We start from the raw sequence: 21,105 nt of genomic DNA, 5'->3' as shown, positions 1-21,105 counted from the left end.
GCAGTGACATTTAGGGGCCATCAGCATAGGGCCCATCATGTCTATATTTGGCAAGAACAGTACGGTATGTCAAGCATGGTGTCTCTCACACATACAGAAGCGGTTATCTAATTATAGCAGCATTTCTATTCCAGCCGAGTGACAAATGTATTTCATCGATAAAAACAAACGTTTGCCGTTTGTCATAGATCACTTCCTCTCATGACGTCACTGTGTTTATGAGCAGACTCGCGCGTTAGCTACAGGCAGCAGCTGTTTTCACTTTGTGGAGGTAACACTGATTCAAAACGTAATCATTATAATCATATATTTTACATATTGGTTTTTGTTTTTCCATGCACGTGTGTTTAAGAAGATCGAGAGGTAAGAAAATGTCATTAAGCGTTAGCTAATGTATTTCGTGTTAGCTAGCAGCTAATTCACTTCGGTAGGGCACATACAACCGTAAGCGAAAAATTAAAATGCAACCCCGTCTTTTTCTGAAAACCATTTATTTACAACCAGTAATATGTTTTCACTTACTACAGCTGTGAAATTATCATATTTTAGACTTTGTGTGCTTGTTAAAGCTATGTTTTGGATAACTGACCTGTCATGATACGACCTTTTGTTGACAGGATATAACAAGAGGTGGCGAACAGTAAACAGCTTTTATGGTGTATTGCGTCATGTGTATTAACATATTGCATAACTTGCATGTTTTAATCGGCGTTTAACATGCTTGATCAAGCGTATCAGACAGGTAAAACACTATATATTATAAATATAAACATTGTCATTGATTGCTAAAGCTTGATATTTCTAGCTAGACTTTACCACTATTATGAATTAAAGAATACTTAAAAATGTTGCTCTGCTAGCTTCTCTAAACAATACAGCGCCAATTAATGACACGAGAACATAAACACGTCAGATAGAGCACACGGCCATTTACACAATTAGATTCTTGTATTTGCTTATTTTAATGCTATTTTTATTAATAGATTAATTAATGAATTATTTTGTGTCCAATTTCACAGCCATCTCATCTCGGTGTGGCATCACCCGGTCTGGGTGAAATGTCCTTTAGTTCCACATGAGCTCTACTATGTGGTACATCATGCAGAGTATTCAAAGCAAATACTCACTGTCGGAAAGACTCATTCGGACTATAGCAGCTATTCGTTCTTTTCCACATGATAATGTGGAAGACCTCATACGAAGGGTGAGTTGGGCAGCTGCGTCTTACAAAAATTGTTACTTCTCTTAGATTGTCAACAAGTTGGTGTTTTGATCATATGTCTGTTTTTACAGGGGGCGGATGTGAACAGGATGCATGGTACATTGAAGCCCCTGCACTGTGCCTGCATGGTGGCAGATGCTGATTGTGTGGAGCTTTTGCTGGAGAAAGGCGCAGAGGTACAATGTGCAAGATATATTCATAACATTTAATATATTTTTATGAGCTTGTATAGAGGGTATGCATTGACGTCACTTTTCCACGTGACCACGCTGGAACTCGCCCTGTTGAGTGGCAAATGATTCAATAAAATGGCTGGTTTTTATAGCGGCTGCTGCGAAAAAACAACAGTAAAACTGACTATTATCAGCTTAAATTGAATTTAGTTGGACTTGATAGCAGAGGTAGACAATACCTAGTTACATAAGTTACATTTTCCAAGCATCTGTGCTTTATTAGGTTGTTTGTATTGGGAAAAATGTTACTTTACTACATTCTAAAGCATATAATCATATTGTGTATTCTTTAGTATGTATTTAATACCTAATTACATTTAAATTGTGTACTTTTACTTGAGTAAAAGTACGTTAATGTACTTAAATATTAAATGTAAAACAAAAACGTATTATTTATGAAATGAAATAGAGTAAAAATTATGATAATATGCTTTGGAATGTATGTTTTCCAAAGAAAAACACAGATAAAATACAAATACTTGAAAAAATACGTTTAAGTAGAAAGTAAAACCTCTGCTTGTTAGTGACTCTAACAACTTGTCAACCCACCTGTGGTCTGTGAACGTTGGCATGAACGATCAATTTACTTCTCCTTTCGGGGTTTTTTTGGCAGTCTGTAAAACGATAGCTCCGAATTCTTGTTGAATTCTGTTAGTACAGCCTATCGCACAACAGCTTTTTCCCATTTCAAGGCGTTTTCACTGTGTTTTCGCCGATGTCACGCTGTACTCAAATGCTGCCGCTCTGTCTTTTGCCACTCAGTGGGCGTAACCGCAGTCCCTCTCTCCGATGGTGACGTCATGTGCATACCCTCTATATAATTTTTTTAAGGTCACCTCATATGGCAATTTTTCAAGATGTAATATTAAAGCTCACATAACATACGCTGATTCTGCTTATCTCATGTTAATCTTGAGTACCTATATAGAAGGTTTCATCGGACGCACGTGATACACGTCTGGATCCGAACTTTACTTCTGGTTTCGTTTTTTTAATGGTCTGACTAGTTGCTAAACTGATCTCTTGAACAAATGCCACGTCAACAATAACAAATGTTTTGGTGTCCTATGTAATCTATGTGTTGTTTTTTTGCTTGTTGTATAAATAAACTACGCTTAAAGTACTTTTTTGTTATTTATTATTAGCGGAGTTTACCGGAAATTACGTGCGGACCGCGACAGCCGCTTTTTTATGTTGTTACTGCTGAAACCGTCTATAGTAGTATTACATTACATTCGTCATATATCCAAAGAGTCTTTAGATAAAGACAGATAAGCTATAACGATTATTTTTGAATAAACATGAGCGAGTCACAAGCAAGCAACACAAACAAAACATTATCCCAGTATCTCTGGATAATTTATGATTCACTACATATTCGTGTCTTTTACTTGTACTGATTACAACAAATCTCAGACATTTGATGCAGTTTTACTTACCGTCTATGACTCATGACCCAGTTGGGATCATCCCATTTTACCAAAATCCAGCATTAAACAAACACACACGCACAACTCCACTGCTACCCAGTGTAAACAAACTACATTGTTTCCATAAGGCTGGGTTCTTTGGGAAACAGAACAAGCTTAAATTTCCCTCACAGACAGACTTTTTTTGGTGATGTTGATTTAGTGACAGCTCTTTGTTTGGTGTATAAGTTTTCCGGTTATAAGTGGCCATATAAGGACTTCCACTGTACTTCCTGCACTGAAATTGCCCATAAAAGAAATAAAGCAAGATTGTTATGTATCTTTCCTAAAACTTGTACAAACCCTGGCAAAGTGCTTTTTTTACAGAAATACTCCAAAGTCCAACTTTTTGACACTTTACCTATGTTTAGCATGAGGAATCCAATTCTAAAAGGGGGCATATCATAAAAATGACTTTTTCCATACTTAAGTGCTATAATTGTGTCCCCAGTGCTTCTATCAACCTAGCAAATGTAAAAAAGATCAACCCAGTAATTTAGTTTTGGAAATCATTCTCTGCAAGCATGTGAAAATAGATTATTGAAATTTGGCTCCCCTTATGATGTCATAATAGTGCAGATTAAGGAGCGGAATTATCCAACCATGGCACTGACATTAAGTACAGAGATCAGCTCATTTGCATTTAAAAGGACACACCCAAAATGGCACATTTTTGCTGACACCTACAAAGTGGCAATTTTATCATGCTATAATAAATTATCTATATGCTATTTTGAGCTAGAACTTCACATACGTACTCTGGGGACACCAAAGATTTTTCACATCTTAAAAAAGTCTTGTGAAATGTCCCCTTTAAACAGTGTTAATAAATCAGAATGCATGAAATGGCTCATGGCTTACTCATGGTTTGTAATAAACGTGTGGTAATAAATTATGTAAAGAAGATTTAAAACAGAAATCATGACCTAACTGTGGTCTTTGCATGGCATTGCTTTCTTACACAGGTAAACGCTTTGGATGGTTATAACCGCACCGCCTTGCATTATGCAGCAGAGAAGGATGAGGGTTGCGTGGAGCTCTTACTAGAATACGGGGCCCAACCCAATGCACTGGATGGCAACAAGGATACCCCACTGCACTGGGCCGCCTTCAAAGATAACCCCGAGTGCGTACGTGCACTGTTGGAGAGCGGCGCCTGCCCCAATGTTCGTGATTATAATAACGACACGCCCCTCAGTTGGGCGGCAATGAAGGGCAACCTGGAGAGTGTGCGTGTGTTGCTGGAGTACGGAGCTCAAGTCCATGTCATCAACTTAAAGGGCCAGACGCCGATATCACGGCTGGTGGCTCTGTTGGCTCGTGGCTTGGGAACAGAGCAGGAGGAAGAGTGTCTGGAGCTGCTATGCCGTGCCGCCGGGAGGTTCGAGATACGCAGGCCAGACGGCTCTTTACCACGTGAGCTCAGTAAAGATCCTCAGTTACTGGCTCGACTCACTAGCCTGGTGGCTCAGCCACCTTCGTTACGAGCGTTGGCGCGGTGCGCTGTGCGTAATAGCCTGGGAGTGCAATTCCTCCCAACTGCGGTGAAACAACTCCCCCTACCAGAATCAGTGAAAGAATATGTGCTCCTCAGAGACTGAGGGCAGGGTTAGGTGGGGGAGTGAGAAGACTGGACATGGGGGAGGTAGATGTTATCTGTGTATGTGAACATGTGATTCTGCAATCTGAAATGTGTATGTCTATATACAGTGAGTGAATAAGTTGGCCATTTTCTTTGTTGTTGTCATTGAACAAATTTAGGATTGCATTATAATTATGATGAGCTTTGACAAAAAAAATCATTTTGATTTAGGTACAGTAACAGCACGGAAATGTCAGTAATGCATCTGCTGAACCCATGTTGTTTAAAATTGTTCTCAAACCACTATAGGTAAAAATGAAATCTTTACAAAAACAAACCATTTTGAAATATTATCTACCAGTAAGTCATATAAAAACAACTTTTAAAGATTAACATTGCACTTAAGTTATACTACATTACATTTTTTTACTTAAAAGAAAGTGGTTTTTATGTTTGCAGTAGGATTTGATTATTATTATTATTATTTTTTAAAGATATTAAGTTTTAAAGTCAAATAAATAACTTATGTTAAATCTCTATATTATATAATTTTAGGAAGTTTTCTTTTTTGGAAAGCTTAGGAAACTCACAAAGTCACATATTTGTGGTAAGTGCACAAAACAACTATAAATGCCTATTACTACCAGTGTCTATTACTGTTCACATGTCACTTTCATAAACTAGTTTATCATGAGTAGTTTTCATGAATACTACTGTTTACTACCTGATTTAGTTTGTTGGACTGTATTATATATCTTTAATTTTGGTGCTGATGATTGCATAAAATCAGTTGTGGTTTTAGGTTTGAAAGATGAATGGAATAAATATAGCAGACCTTTTTGTGTCAACATTGAGATCGAGATTGTTTTAGCTTGACAAAGTCTTTAACCTGTGGTTTGTCATGTTAGCATGGTCATTTTACATTTTAACAGACCATCAACAGGATGTCTTAATACTTGCCACATCTTGTGAAACCCAAGAGAGTTTGCAGGCCTGTTTTTTATTTCTGTTATATTGAACTATGTAGTGCTTACTGAACTGGTTGGTTTTGTGCATGCAGACTAACAAGTAAAAGCCACCCGGCATTGTTCACGTGTATTTGCTGCAATTATTTCTTCAGACCAAATGAATCTTGTTATTAATACACATTTTCCCCACAGTTACATTAAACTCATAATGTGAGCCATGTAAGTTTAATTCAAGCATGCACCAGTAGAGGGCGCAGGAATACTACATAAATGTTGTCCTTATTATCAAATAATAAGGCTGCCTTTTAGAAAGTCATTAAACATCTAATTGCATACAATGATAATATTTTATCTTTTCATTATTATATGCATCACCTATAATTAGCTATATATATACAATTTTTATCAAATAATAAGGCTGCCTTTTAGAAAGTCATGAAAAATCTAATTGCATACAATGATAATATTTTATATTTTCATTATTATATGCATCACCTATAATTAGCCTAATTTAACAAATCTCATGAGACTATAGTCACTAATGCAATATTTTATAGATTTTTTTTGAAAAGCAAAAATTTTAATAAGCAACATTTTCTATGTAATTTAACCTGGCCTGAAATTGTTCCCTTTCGAGCAAGCATGTACAAAAATATAGGTTATTGAAATTTGGTTCCCCTTGTGATGTCAGAAGAGGATAATACTGCCCCTTAATCTGCACTATCCAACCACAGCACTGACATTTAGTGCAGAGATCAGCTTATTTGCATTTTAAAGGAAACACCCAAAACTCACACTTACAAAGTGGCAATTTTAACATGTTATTATAAATTATCTATATGATATTTTGAGCTAAAACTTCACATATGTATTCTGGGGACACCAAAGATTTATTTGACATCTTTAAAAAGTTTTGTGAAATGTCCCCTTTAAACTCCTGTTCAAGCACAGGATGTCCTCTTTAAATTAATGTAAATCAGTAAGGAAGGAAGCTACGGTAGGACTGAATAAAGACCCTTTCAAACTATCTGTATTCTACATATTATTGCCTTAGTACATATAAATATGGCACTATATACATATATACATAACATATATGTCCAGATATATAATAAAAAGATTGCTAAATCTCTTGCAGGTGAAAGCCAGCAAACCTAGGAAAGAAAGAAGGAAATATGCAGCCATGTACTTGGGGTCTTAATGTATAATGTAAAACATTGCTTTATTTTTTGCCATGACAAAATAAATATTAAGTAAAATATTACTGTAAGTAGGAAGATAGCAAACATAAGTAAATACAAAATGAGAAATAATTTTTGTCGTTTTATGAATTCAGCAACATGTGCATTTTTCATAACATTCTTTAATGTACATGATTTTAGAAATTAAATTGTAAATCATGTCTTTATAATAGATAAGTTATTGTTGTAAGAATCTTATTGTAAGTTCTTATTGTAAGAATGTTGAGAAATTATAACAAGCGATCGATTTCTCACTGCTTAAAGGCAAAATTTTCTTGAATTCCTTGATTGAATTTCATACCTTCTTCAGTACACACCCCAGGTGAGGGATTTCATGTGACGTCAACCTCTCGCGATGTTTCACTGGAAGAGGCGTGTCAGATTCCAAGAGAGGAGAGAGAGAGTGATAGAAAGTGGGATAGAGGGGCGCTGTGGTAAGTTTGTAAACATTCTTCTTCTGTCAAAAATCTGCTATCGATGATTGCCTTCAGGTGAAACAATGTTAAAGTGTTAATTAACACGCTTTGAAAGCGTTGTGTGATCGAACGTTACTTTTATGAGGCGACTGGTAGGCTGTCAAACAGGCAATGGGCTGCTAACGAAGTCTGCGCTTACAGGCTGTGTTGCTCGTGTAGGCTTGGGCTCTTGACAAGCGAGGGCAAAAATCTTAGCAAGAGAGTTATGATGACGCCGTCATTTATTACTCTGTAATTTGTACAACCATACGAATTGGTTGTTCTGACAATAAATAAGGTTCTTTGCGGATGTAAGTTAGTATATCAAACATCACAGCCGCATCGTCGTTTAGTTTATTTTTTTTTAAAAGTACTAAAAAGTGTGCATACATTTTTTTTAGCGGGGGGAGTATGAGCGGCCTGTAAGCTGGAAGTCCGTGAATTCCATTTTTTTGAGTGGGATTTCCTCCGCCAATGAGACGCGACAAATAATTATGATTGACGTTTATGGTAGCGAAGCAGTCGTTAGATGTTCTTGATTGACGTACAAGCGACCAATCACATTAAGGTTAGGGCGGGCGCATGCGGGAAAAGGCTGGTTTTAAAGTTGGCATGTTCGCAAGACATCAAGTTAGCATAGGTTTGCTAAATAGTTAGCGCTGTTTATTTTCGGCGAGGAAACTCACAATGTAATATTTGGTGTGTTGCGGCAATTAAACACACAAGGTTGAGATTGAACAATAAAGTGTCGGAAAACTATTTTCAAACCGAAACCAGCAACACTCCTTATTAAAGTTGCAATAAGTACGTTTCCTACAAAAGTACTTTTGTACTTGTATTTTTTTAAGTTATAGACGTACATTTAATTGTTATGGGTTTAAATAAAGTTTCATTTTATAGTAAAACTGACCCTCATATTTTTACCTGTGATGTATACATATTTTTAAATTCACCGCGTTTCAAAGAAAATGTTGTAATAACTATTTTATAGGGCTGATGTATTCCTCAAAGATTTTGCCATGAAGAAATAACCCAGTTGTTAGTTAATATCCCATATTAGCCCAATGTTAGCTTGTCTTTAAAAATCCACACTTACTTCTTGTCTGTTATATACAAGCCCCTGCTGTTAATCAGTCCTGTTATCCCATGAAAGTTTATATTTGGGATCTTTAAGATACAAACAAAGATAATAATACGAGAGAAAGTTCTCCACAGCATTGCACACCAAAGACACTCCCAGAAGAAACATCTTAAAACAATCAACTTCATTTCATCTGCGCGTGTGAATGTCTCATTTCACTACATATAAACACCACCTGTAAGTTTGAGGGCCTGTAATGGGTCATCTTGACATGGCATTTGTTGAATTCCAATAATGGTACACTTTGAAATGATTGGATGTCCCCATATAATACATCATCCTCTCAGTAGACATATTTGCATGTGCACTAGTGAGCGTTTTCACAGCTGTTACAGTAATTGCTTTACAGCTTGAAACGTTGCTTATTGCTTACATCTCTGCCGTGAGGGATCTGCTAAGTGCAGGGTTTCTCGGATTGTTGCATTCATTTGCACAGGAACGTAGTTTGTATGCCAGTTTAAGATCTTTCAGATGTTAAAATGTGCTGTTTCAGCGTGCTACGTCATTTGTTGAATTGTACTCAGTGATTGAAAGTCATAACTTTGAATAAAGGATTTTGTTATGATTACAAAAACTGTCCTGGCAAAAGTTGTATGTAATTGACGGCATGCAAGGATGGTTGACCAGATGCATGCAACAATAGAGTACAGCAGACAAATAACAGACTGTTGTAACTACACAGTAGACAAGATAATAGTTAATACTGCACACCTGGGCTTTTCAGAAATTATGCAATATTTGTTTGCTTGAAAAGGTGTGGCGCACTCGTGTACTGAGGGATCTATGGAGAATAATAATGTATGGACAGTGCAGTGGTGGATATTATGAATGAAAAATGACATTATTTCTTTCGATTCATGTGTTTACATTACATTATTTCATTGTAATTATTTAGAAAAACAGCAGAATATGCCCAGATGTCCAACTGAACTGAATTAACAACTCTTGCAAGACTGAATTGTTACAGTGCATGTAATGTATATACACGAGCCATTGTTTGCATTGTTTGTAATACTACAGCAGGATCCGATATTTATATGCAGGTGTGCAGATTGTGTGGCATTTTTTCCTCTTTGGCTTGTGTCTAACATTGTAGAACATAATGATCCAAGAGAATTGTCTCTTTCACGGAGAGCAGACTTCTGGACCACATTGTTTATAGGAGAATATAAGCCTGGGGGATTGCATTGTGTATTTCCTCACCATGGATTTAGCGGCGGGCACACTGCAGTCCTGTAGACATAGATATAAAGTTTCATTTGTTCCTTTTTCCGAAGCTCAGGTTCATGAAGGTTACATAAATCCAGTTTGGTCGCAGTGCACGCCCTAAACCCTAGATTGCTTGGCCCCAACATGTTTGAGACACAGAACCTTTGGCCTTTACCTGTGGGTTACCAAATACCCCTCAGAGGCATTTGTTCCATTCTCTAATTCCTACCCCCCTTTCTGCCAGTCTGTATATGAGGGGTCTTCCTTACTCTCTGGAAGCTCATGCTCTAGATTCCTCATTCTTGGCTCCGGCTGGAGCTATTAATACAGTTTGTTTTGTCAGTTTCCTAGCAGACAGCATCAAACAGTGTACGCCTGAGGCTGATTATAGATGGCCATCGCGACACCGTCCACCTGCTGAGTAGGAGAAATCCAAGTTAACAGCAGGATGCTGTCTGTCGCCGAGTCCGACCACTTTAGCCAATTTATTCAGATGAACTGAGATATATGTATTGCACGGGTTACCATGTTCTTTCACGCAGTTTTAAGATTCTTCTGTTTTAATAACTCATTTTGGATACGTGCATCTACTAATGGGTATCACTTTACAATAAGGTTTTGTAAGGTAGCTAATGCATTAGCTAATAAGCGAATGGTGCGTTCACACCAGACACGAATGCAGCTTTAAACGCAAGAGTGATTTACATGTTAAGTCAATGCAAAACGCAATAGACATTCTCCGGCACGATTTGCGCAAATGACGCAGTGTGAATTGAGCGTTTCGGGCGTTTGATGCGTGTAACGCATGGTTTGTGCCAGTTCAAAAATCGGAACATTGCCGTACATTTGCACTGCATTAACCAATCAGGAGCTTGCTCTAGTACAGGGGTGGCGGACCTCGGTCCTGGAGAGCCGCAGTCCTGCAGAGTTGAGCTTCAGCTCTAATCAAACACACCTGAACAGGTAATCAAAGTCTAAAGAGTTACTAGAAACATACAGACAGGTGAGGTTTAATCAGGGTTGGAGCTAAAAACTTCAGGGCTGCGGCTCTCCAGGACCGAAGTTCGCCACCCCTGCTCTAGTAGTAACGTGATATTGAAATAGTGAGCTGAGGCAGAAATATGAAACAACTATGGAGGACAAAATCATTGCCGCTGTATGTGGACACCTGGAGCTGTACGACACATCTTTGTACTTTTACAAAGTTTACACCAGATGCGGTAGAGGTGGCAGAAGCGTGTTGTTCGTGCGTAGTTGAACGCTTGAACATTTTAAGTTTACTCGCTTCATTCGTGCGTGAAATTCTATTCATTTAAGACATTCACGCGGAAATTCATGGTGTCATGGGAGGGGCTTCTGCGCCTCCGCTCGCTTTTTGTAATCACGTCACTACTAGAGCAAGCTCCTGATTGGTTAACGTGGCAGGAATATTCCAAAGTCAGATTTTTCAACTCACGTCATTCACGCTTACCGCGCCGCAGGATGCCTATTCCCGTCTTTGCATTGACTTAACATATAAAACATTTGCGCTTGCCCCCTCTTCCCCGTTTGGTGTGAATGCATCATTATAGATAAAGTAATACTTTAATGGCATTGATAAACCTGTGGTGGTTTTCTGTGACTGGAAAGAAATGTAAGCCATCAACATCTAATAATTTACATGAGAGGCACTCGGGAGATGACCGCTTGATCTCCCGACAGCATCAAGTTGCTCTCATACTAACACACTGACCCCAGGGGATCTTATGAAAAACTTTCCATTATTTTACTCAAAGTCAACAAAAAGCGAGCAGGACCAAACATTTTTACAGCTGATCGTTGTCAAAAATGTTAAGCGACGACGTCAAGTATAACTGCAGCAATGACAGTGTTATATGACAAAGTAAGTGTTTTGATGAATGCCAATAATGTTTTGATTTTTAATCGGTGGATACCACTAGTCAACTAAATGAATATATCATGGCAAAGATGATTGCACATTTATACATTGATTCAATAGATTTATAGCATTTTGAAAAAAATTGTCATGGATTTATTGCATTTTGTGGAAAAATAATTCGTTTTTATAATAAATCTTTGAAAATCAAGTTATGGATTTGAATTTTTTTATGTTGTTATAACCTAAAGATGTTATGTGAAAGTTTGTAACAGAAAATAGTGGTTTTCATCTTGTCACTTTCTTGGTATAGAAAACACGTTTTTACCGAAATTTGTCTAAATTGATTTATTGTGTTTTGGAACCAAACTCTTCATATATTATTTATATTATATATAAATATAAATATTTATTATGTGAATATATTTTTTCTTAAAATTAAACGTGTGTGTGTATTTATATATACATAATTATAATACACAGTACACACACACACATATATTATGTAAACAAAAACTTTTATTGTGCAAATTATTAGTCACAACTAATCGTGAGGCAGCAGTAAAAAAGCTCTTTACTCAATTTGAGCTATGTACAGTATATACATATTGAGACTACAAGCTAGCTAAAGCAGGCAAATTGAGCATATTCTTGTCTGAATTTCCTGTGCGAATGACGTGAATTTTCAGCGCAAATAACGCTAATTTTCCGTGCGAATGACGCTAATTTCCCGCACAAATAACGCTAATTTCCTGTGAGAATGAAGTAACTTAAAATGTTCAAGGGTCGCACTACCACAAATAGCGTGATTTATTAGCTTCATTCGTGTCTGGTGTGAATGCACAGTAACAGTGAACAACACTTCTACAGCATTAATTTTAGCATTTACTAACTATTAAAGTCAAACGTTTAAACTGTTAACATTAGACTAGTTAATGCACCATGAACTAACATGAATAACTGTATTGACATTAACTAGCATTAACAAGAATTAATAAATGCTGGATAACTATATTGTCATTCATTGTTTGTTCATGTTAGTTAATGCATTTACTAATGTTTACTAATACAACCTTATTGTAAAGTGTTACCACTTAATGATTATATGCAGATAGAAATGTAAATAGTACAGTCTTGGAAATTCATTGGTCAAAGGTGCGGAACCCTGGGGCTTTTTTCAGGTCAACCAAAACAGTTCAACTTTAAATTCCATCTGTAATCCAGTTGAAATTGGTGATGATGGATAAACCTTGCTGTTTAGTTAATCTTCAGTGCTACAGCCAAAGTTGGTAAATGTGTCTAGCAGGTAGGTCATGTATGGCAGTTAGTTACCCATTAGGATAGAATTCTAAACACAAAAGGCAAAAGGACATGTTTTTAGAAAATACAATTCTGTTGGAAATTTATTCATACCTTCAGAATTTACATTGCAAACTAACTTATTTAAAAATAAAATGACAATTACAATAATAACACAAAGCAGTCTTTGATTTTCCCAGACTTTTTGGTGAATAATCCTTTGCGGCTGTATTTTTGTATTGGATGGTCAGCATGCATTAAGTCAATTGAGTCTCAGCATGTATATTGCTCTTTATTGCATTAGTTTGCTGAGAAACATCTGTAGTACTCTAGTTTGCGTCTTCCTGAGAAGTGAGCACTTCACCATGGGTATAATGAGCTGGTGCTGGTACTCATTTGTATATGGTCTCTTTGCATTTCTCTGACCAAACTGACTGTGTGTTTTGCAACCAGTCTGAAAACTCTGGCACCAAGCTGTTGGCCTGCATGTTGAGCGTGTGAGGTCTGCAAGGAATCAAACTGCTTAGCTTGTACATCACTTTGATCTCAGTCGTGAGGAAAGGGCCTTTCAGTGGCAAACAAGATGCAGTTATTTTCTTTATGGAAAACAGGGCAGGGGCCGCTAATTCAGCTCATAACCGCGCGTCACGGGACACATGAACACAATTGAAATTGGGAGCTACAGACATTAGCATTTAATGCTGAGACTCTTCATCGCCATCTTGAGAGTGGCTGCTCTTGTTTACAGTAAAACTTTACATGCAAGAAATAAAAAGCCTTAGCTTGCAGACTCTTAAAACAACTTTTTAAGTTTCCCAGATGACAACCGCAAGCTTTATCTGTTTAAATATCTGTAGTTAAAGTAAAGAAAGATGTTTGCTTTGTTCTAGTGTGTATAGTAGTTGTGTAACATACCAGACGTCATCGTGAGCTGGTGAGGGATGATGAAACTTTAATGCTGTCATCTCCTCCTCCTCTACATTTAAATTTAATGAACGTTTTACTTTTGCAAAAATCCCCAACATGTGGAGTGACACTGTAGATTGAACTGCTGTGTGCACAGATGACAAATTTAATGTCCTTCCAAACTAGTAAAAGACCACCTCAACTAAAAATAAAACATGTAGAATGATATTGAGTTTCTGAAAGGTTGTGTTACTACACTAGCTTTCTTTGTCCTTCAACTTTGTTTTGAGTGTGATTGACAATAATGCCAGATGATTGAACATAATCCCATGACGTCATCCGTCCATTCTGAATTAGATGAAGTACTTACTCATTGACCTTTAAAACAGTAGTTACCATTAAGGCTATTAGTCCGATTAATCGTTGTTGTTTTTACGCTGTGGATTCAAAATCGATTCTCAAAGGCCACAAAATTTTTTTTATTTTAATGAAATAACCTGATCCTGTTTGATCAAGGAATGTGACTATTCTGACTCTATTAGCATACAAAGCATCTTTTGCAGCGATTTTTGTGTGAGCATATCAGTGAACACCCCTGACCACTCGGTGAGTTTCACGTCTTTGTAAATGAATGTTTAATGCATTTTAGGAAGGATTGTTCCAGTGCACCTATAGACCCATTGTAGAGGTGGAAGGTGAAACAACAATTACCCGAAAATTCTTGGGGCAGCCGCATATGTCGAAATTTCAGTCAAAAACGTTATATTTGATCATAAACAATCTGAAAACAGGGCTTTAAGTGTAAAATACCGAACTTGTCCTTTAATGTACCCAAGTGTACCTAAAATAAAAGAGTTTAATATACAGGTTTGTGGCTATTAATTTATTTTTATTAATTACCCACTTGTAAATGCATGTTCACTGTTCTTTTTTATAAATATAGTATTTGTATTAAATCTAAATTCATTGAGTTGAATCGAAAATCGAGTATAAAAATCGACCAGAGAATTGAAATCTTAAATCGAACAGAGAACCGAAATCGAATCGATTTGATAGCTTGCGATTCGAAATCGAATTTGATAGACACGTTTAAATAAAGACGCGTTACCACTTTCATACATTTTTGAATTAAACAACGCCTCTCCTTCTTCTTCGTTGGATAACTCCTCTCCCTGTGGCTCACAGAATAGTAAAGTATCTATTTAATCAACACTCCAGAATCTTGCCGGAAGTAGTAGATCATCAGGGTACATTTCACCTACTGTTTTTCAAGTACTACGAATTCGGACATACTATTTTGCTTACTGTATAGCAACCTTTTTGTAAGCAAGGTTAAAACAATCTGAAGGACTACTTTTTTGATATAGTCTACTCAAAACAATTTTAGTTTATTTGTTGATTTTACTTTATATTACTTGTTGATATGTTTTATCATTGTTTAAAATGTTAACATACATAAAAGAAGCCAAGCTAATATTAAAATATTAAAATGAAATTGCTCTGTGTGCTGGCAACCTAGTGCTATATAGTATGGAAGTAGACAGTTTCAGATGCAGTGTCTGTTTATAACTGTTATTAGGGCAACCAGAATTAGAAGCGACTTTCTAACAACCTCATTGAAAGAGACAGGCAGCAAGTCAAGTCAGTCCAAATCAAATGCAGTTTTAAAGTTTTTCGACAAAACGAATCTTAAACAAGTTTTTTAGTGTTATTCTTTATAATTTAACCTGACTTTCACCATGATCACAGCCATTGAAGCTGAAAAGAAAGAAATTAAAGAAAGTGACAGGCGACACGCTGGCGGTGGGCACGCACGCATTATTAAAGCTCACATAACACACGCTGTTTCTGCATTTCAGATGTTAATCTGGAGTACCTATAGAGTAGTATTACATCCTTTATATCTCCGAAGAGTCTTTAGTTTAATCAGATTTATCAAAGAAAGATTAGCTCTACGGATTCTTTCCCATAATGTACGAAAAAAGGAGGAGCGAGTACGAGTCATGCAACACTATACAAGACTGTTAAACTTATCATTCACTACATGTTCGTGTCATTTATATAATATGCACGGGCCTATTTCCAACATAAGACAGAAGTCTACTTACCGCATGCAACTCATGACACGGTTGGGACTTTTCAATGAAATCCAGCGCATCAAACACACACGCAAAACTCCGCTGCTACCCCGGATAATAAACTATATCCATTGTTTTCATAAGGCTGGCTTTCCTCCTTACATCCAAAAACACACTTCTTCATTCGTGCCATTGTTGAGTTTTGAAATTAAACAAAGCTGTCGCGTGATGTGATGTTTGTAAGTTCTAGGGTCTCCCGCTGATTGACGGGTGGGCCGGGTTTTCCAGGGGAAGTGCCCATAAAAAGAAGTGATACGTATAGAGACCCCTGAAACATCAGCTGGACCCGTAATCGAAAAAAACTTTCCGAAACTTGTACGAACCCTGACGAAGTGCATTCGGCACAGAAATACTCTGTTACACGCACAACTGCTTTTTTGACACTTTGCCTATGTTTAGCATGAGGAAACAACTCTATATCTGTGTTAATAAGTCAGAATGCATGAAATACTAGTGAACCATCCCTTTAAACTGACAGCTCTATATTAGCATAACATTAGTGTTTAATACTTACTACTATACTTCAGTTCTTCTTCACTTTATTTTCATGTAAATAAATAAGTTAAATATCTTCCTTGTGTACATTTAGTGAAAAAAGCATGCATCTTTTTATTATTTTTTTAGTAAATTATTTTTAATAAATAAATAATTTCATAATAAATACAATGAAAAGCACTAAATGAAAGATAACTACTTTATGGGAAAATGCAAAAAAAGGTGAACGTTTTTGTGACTTTTCTTATAGCAAATGCATAAAAATCAAGTTAGATCAGATCTCTTGATTTGTTTTCCAAATATAAAATATCAAGAGATAACTTTTATGTTGTAAGTATTATCAGTCGACTCAGCCCTGTTCTGATCATAAACCCAACAGAATCCAGAGCGACTTTTGTTTAGTCTGATTAGAAAGTAATGTCAAGCATGTGTTTGTTTGTGTGGAAGATACTGGCAGTTCGTCTGGAATAACTAATCGGAAAAGAGGGAGTGTCCATAACAATTCGATGCTCTCGCATGCCATTCCTCTGGATCAGTGCAGCTCATTCCAGAAACGTTCATCCCGAACGACTATTATTAATCTGTTCATTCTTCACGTACTCTCATTACACTCACACCGCGTATAGTTACGAGGATCTCAATCAATCTTATTTCCACATTAAAACGGTTCCTGGTGTCTAAAATGGTACCAGCGCAAGCTTTTGATGTTGGTGTAGAGGGCTTGAGTTCCTGTGAAAAGCGATGAGCGTCTGCTAGTGTAGGTTGCTGATATTCGAGCCCGAGAATCGGGTGAAGGTGTTCAAAGAATGGCTGTGAAGGAACGGAGTATGACAGAGGTGTAGAGTGGCGCTGGAGGAGATGTTGGGGAAGAGCTTTGGAGATGGTGTCAAGAGGACTACAATGAAAAACAGAGGAGGGGCCGGAAAGAGGGATTGCTTTGCTTCAAGCTAATTCTGAATGGCCGCTCCTCTGTATACTGCATGTCATTGGTCCTCGCACCGGCCCTCAGTTTGAAGGAAGTATCACCAGGGAAACTTATAGTTGCTGTGCTAACAGGCGTGTTTATTCGCGTTATTTTTAAACACCCAGCGCTTCCTGCACCGAGAGAGAGAGAGAGGATACAACCAGACTCATCTCTGTTTTGTCTTGCTGGAGAAGTTGAGAGTCTAGAAAACCAGCAGTAATGTTCTCGTCTTTTCTTCCACAGTTACATTGCAAAGTCTTTGCAAAAATGGGGGATGACAAACCTTTTGTATGCAGTGCTCCTGGCTGTGGGCAGGTAAGTTCACTTTCTGTTGATCTTGGGTTTCAGGCATGGGTGTGCTTTGGTTCTTCTCTGGTTATTGAGGACGGCGTGCAGTGGCAACGCGTCTGTCCGGCCGTGTGAAGTGAGGCGCGCCAGCTGCAGGACACTTTATATCACTCTGTAAACGTGTTGTTTTTGTCACACCGCATGCCAGAGCCACACTGATGGAGCTGATAGTGCACTTGTGAAACTGCGCTAACGTCTCCTCCACACTGTGACTCAGCCAATGAGTAATCGCAAGTCAGTTATCGTCTGTACTTGTCTTGTTTGAGTCAAAGTCCATTCAGATGCTATGATCAATGTTTATTAACAGTTATGTCAGACACATTGGGAAAGAAGGTCAAGAGTACACAGCAAAAACCTTTTTTCTATTCAGTACTGTATCTGGTTTACTGGTTCAATATTTAGACTTTCTTAAAACAGGATAAAGTTAGCAAATTTGTATGAGATATCTTGAATAATGCTTATTTTCCTTGCCCATCTGGCATATCATATATCAAAATTTTGTTAGATTTACAGTACTGTGCAAAAGCCTTGCCTCCACCAGATTTGTTGTAGTTTTAATGACCATCCATATTTATTAATTAAAATATAAACAGAAAATACAAGAAATAAGAACACAAAATGGGTAAAGTCAGTATTTAGTGTGAGCTCTTTTGTCACTAAACACAACTCTTTTAAGAAATGCTGAAATTATCAGATTAGAATTAAGATTTAATTTTTTAGGTTTAAGAGAGCCTATACGCTCCTGCTCAAGTGTGGATCACGCAAAATACAAATAAATTAAAGCAGATTATTTTCTATTTTTTTTAAAACAGGGCTCCAGACTGCCACCAAAATTTGAGAGTTGTGCCCCTGAATTTTACATCCAGTCGCACATGTGCGACCAGTTAATTTGACCTTTTTTGGGATGTGACACTGAATTTGAAACAGCACATTGTACTTTCTGCATCTATTATCAAAGTATTTATTAGTAATACAGTGGAAATTAGTAGAAATGTGAAAATATGTTTAGCATGTTAATTTACAGTGTGTGCCCCTAAATTTTCTGGTTGCGCCCCTAAAATTTTCAGTTGGGGGCCACTGTGCTTCTAGGGAAAAAAGTTAGTCTGGAGCCCTGAAATATTGCGCATACAGATTTCTTGTATTTTTTGTTGTTTTCTAATAAAGAGGCATATACAATATTTATATATGGTTACTATACTATTGCACAATCAACAAATTAAATTGTAACATGGTGCCCTTTCTAAGACTTTTGCCCACTACAGTATATACAGTATATTGTTTACAAAAAGATATTAAATACCATTTTTTGAATCGCTGAAGAAGGACGGCAACGTTATTTGAGGGGACACTCCACTTTTTTTGAGGGTATGCTCGTTTTCCGGCTCCCCTGGAGGTAAACATTTGAGTTTTACCTTTTTGGAATCCATTCGGCCGGTCTCCGTGTCTGGCGCTACCACTTTTGGCATGGCTTGGCATAGTCTATTGAATCTGATTGGACCATTAGCATCACGCTAAAAAATAACCAAAGAGTTTCAATATTTTTCCTATTTAATTTTCTGTCGGTCTTAGTACAGGATGTAACCACAGAAAAGTCAAGTTTTAAATAGGAAAAATATTGAAACTCTTTGGTTGTTTTTTGGCGAGATGCTAATGGTCTAATCAAATTCAATGGATTGTGCTAAGCTATGCTAAAGGTGGTAGCGCCAGACCAAGAGATCAGCTGAATGGTAAAAATCAAATGTTTAACTCTAGGGGAGCTTGAAAATGAGCATATTTTCGAAAAAAGTGGAGTGTCCCTTTAAAGAAATTGTGCAAGTTGGAAGTCTGTTTTTATTCATTGTGTTGACTGTGTCCTGCACACCTGCCCATGACCTCACAAATATGTGTGAGAAAGCCTAAAACAAGAACAATGTTTACTAAATAAGGTAACAAAAAGAAACTTTGTTTAATATACAGTAGATTATCTAAAAACTCCAAATAATTTCTTATGCAATTTTGCTCCTTCAATGCATTTTAATAGATGTTTGCATATATATTTTTCTGGAAAACAAGATAAACATGCTCTTTTACGGTGCAGAAATTGGCAAACAGTGTGGCCTGTGGAGACATGTGTTGCTTTGAGGGCACTGAAAAGTGAAAGAGGAAGTGATTGAAACCCATCCTACTAAGTGAGACACTGATGTTAGTTTTGTGGTTTTGATCTGAATGTTTTTTTCCACAGTTACGTAGTAAACAGCATGTGAAAAATAAATTGGCCCATACTGAAAATGATGCAATTTAACGGTTACATCTCACCCCTCCTAATACAAACACAACAGTGATCATTTAACAATTAGTTGGCGAGACGGTTCATGAGGTTTGAGAATTAAGAGGAACAAACTGAACTCTATAAATAATGTATGCTAGTTAGATGTCTTCAGATGTTTCTTTCTTAAAAATTCAGTTTACCCCTTATTGCCCTGACCTGAGCCAGACTCAAATTTGAATATATGAATAAATAGCAGTTTTGAAAACTCTCATTTCCTGTAAACTAAATCCATTAAGGCCACAAAAGGGTTAAAAAAGAGTTTGGTTGAAATTGAGATCAGGTTATGCACATCTGTCAGGCTCAGTTAACACTGGCGTGTCGTTGGATAAGGGGAGTGAGGCTTTACCGTAGTAAAGGCATTGTTCTTTTGTTGACGAGCAGCCGCGGTTTGCGTCACATTTAGGTCCATAGGGGTTTAGGATTGTTTTGCCTCGTCCTAGTGAACCGAATTTTCACGTGACTGTTCTGTTTTGTCAACCAATTACTGAAAAATAACACGCCAGAGGAAATCGAGATCTGAGATTATTGATGCTGGTGCTTGTTTAAAGCAGGGTAAATTAATACCTTTCTGTGTACTCTGATTATAATGTGCTTTAAATCTGATATCAGGGACCAATTTCCTTTGCACTGTAGCTTGTTTGTGACACAAAGAAACTGTAATGGTAAAATGTGTTTAAACTAAAGGTAGTTGAATTGGAATTGATTTAGGAAACAGTTTAGCTAGTGCTTGATTATTTGGTAGTGCTTGAATATGTTTGCTTTAACATTTATAAAGTTGCATATTATTAAATTTACTGTTTAACTTTTATAAATTTGGCAGATGCTTTTATGTTAAGCAATTTGAGTTGCAGTACTTTTACTTTTTAGCAGTAAGTTCGTTCCCTGGGAATTTAAGCCATGACCGTGTTCGAGCTACAGATGAGCTGCACTCTAAGAAATAATGGTGCTTCATCATAATGCCATTTAGAAGAACCATTTTTGGCTGAATTAAACCTTTAATATCCGAAGAACCTTTATTTTTTACACAAGGTGGTGAACAATTATGCTTTGATTATTAAAAGCTAAGAAATAAATGGGTCTTTAAAGAGCCTGACTGTCGGAGATGCTGGTGTAGTGGATAGTGCCCCGACACCACACACATGGGTGATTCTCACGAAATCCAGACTTAGAAGGTGTTCAGGATCAGATTTTTTTTAAAGCCCTTGAAGCCAATTTTTTTTGCACATATAAGATTAAGGTCTGAACTTACAA

At 37.0% G+C, this 21,105-nt stretch overlaps 2 protein-coding genes across 7 annotated transcripts in view; both read left to right on the top strand.

Annotated features, from left to right (window-relative positions):
* Positions 1-172: 172 nt before the first annotated feature.
* asb8 (ankyrin repeat and SOCS box containing 8) lies at positions 173-5,602 on the top strand. 4 transcript variants are annotated; one of them, XM_055189325.2, is made up of 4 exons: positions 173-271; positions 1,020-1,204; positions 1,294-1,398; positions 3,890-5,602. In XM_055189325.2, the coding sequence occupies exons 2-4, from the start codon at positions 1,076-1,078 to the stop codon at positions 4,523-4,525; spliced, it is 870 nt and encodes a 289-aa protein (XP_055045300.1). In that variant the 5' UTR covers positions 173-271; positions 1,020-1,075; the 3' UTR covers positions 4,526-5,602. The 4 variants fall into 4 exon arrangements, with proteins under 4 accessions (XP_055045300.1, XP_055045299.1, XP_055045301.1 ...); XM_055189324.2 differs by having other exon boundaries at positions 206-363; XM_055189326.2 differs by having other exon boundaries at positions 266-289.
* Positions 5,603-7,018: 1,416 nt separating this feature from the next.
* The window catches only part of atf7a (activating transcription factor 7a), a 34,253-nt gene continuing 20,166 nt past the window's right edge, over positions 7,019-21,105 (top strand). Inside the window, exons 1-2 of one of the 3 annotated variants that reach the window (XM_055189316.2) lie at positions 7,019-7,149; positions 17,442-17,513. In XM_055189316.2, coding sequence (XP_055045291.1) covers positions 17,489-17,513 — 25 coding nt within the window. In that variant the 5' untranslated portion in view covers positions 7,019-7,149; positions 17,442-17,488. Of the gene's footprint in view, positions 7,150-17,417; positions 17,514-21,105 lie in introns of those variants that run through there. The other 2 variants (XM_055189315.2, XM_055189314.2) reach the window with 2 other exon arrangements.

This window comes from Misgurnus anguillicaudatus, chromosome 13 (genome assembly GCF_027580225.2).
Source record: "Misgurnus anguillicaudatus chromosome 13, ASM2758022v2, whole genome shotgun sequence".
In the NCBI taxonomy this organism is placed as follows: Eukaryota; Metazoa; Chordata; class Actinopteri; order Cypriniformes; family Cobitidae; genus Misgurnus; species Misgurnus anguillicaudatus.
This window is presented reverse-complemented; position numbering and strand designations above follow the sequence as displayed.

Excerpts from the sequence above, each read along its gene's own strand:
- asb8 (XM_055189325.2), top strand. The coding sequence starts at position 1,076 with ATGAGCTCTACTATGTGGTACATCATGCAGAGTATTCAAAGCAAATAC. Across the intron at positions 1,205-1,293 it reads TGGAAGACCTCATACGAAGG|GGGGCGGATGTGAACAGGAT; the intron begins GTGAGTTGGGCA and ends CTGTTTTTACAG. Across the intron at positions 1,399-3,889 it reads TGCTGGAGAAAGGCGCAGAG|GTAAACGCTTTGGATGGTTA; the intron begins GTACAATGTGCA and ends TTTCTTACACAG.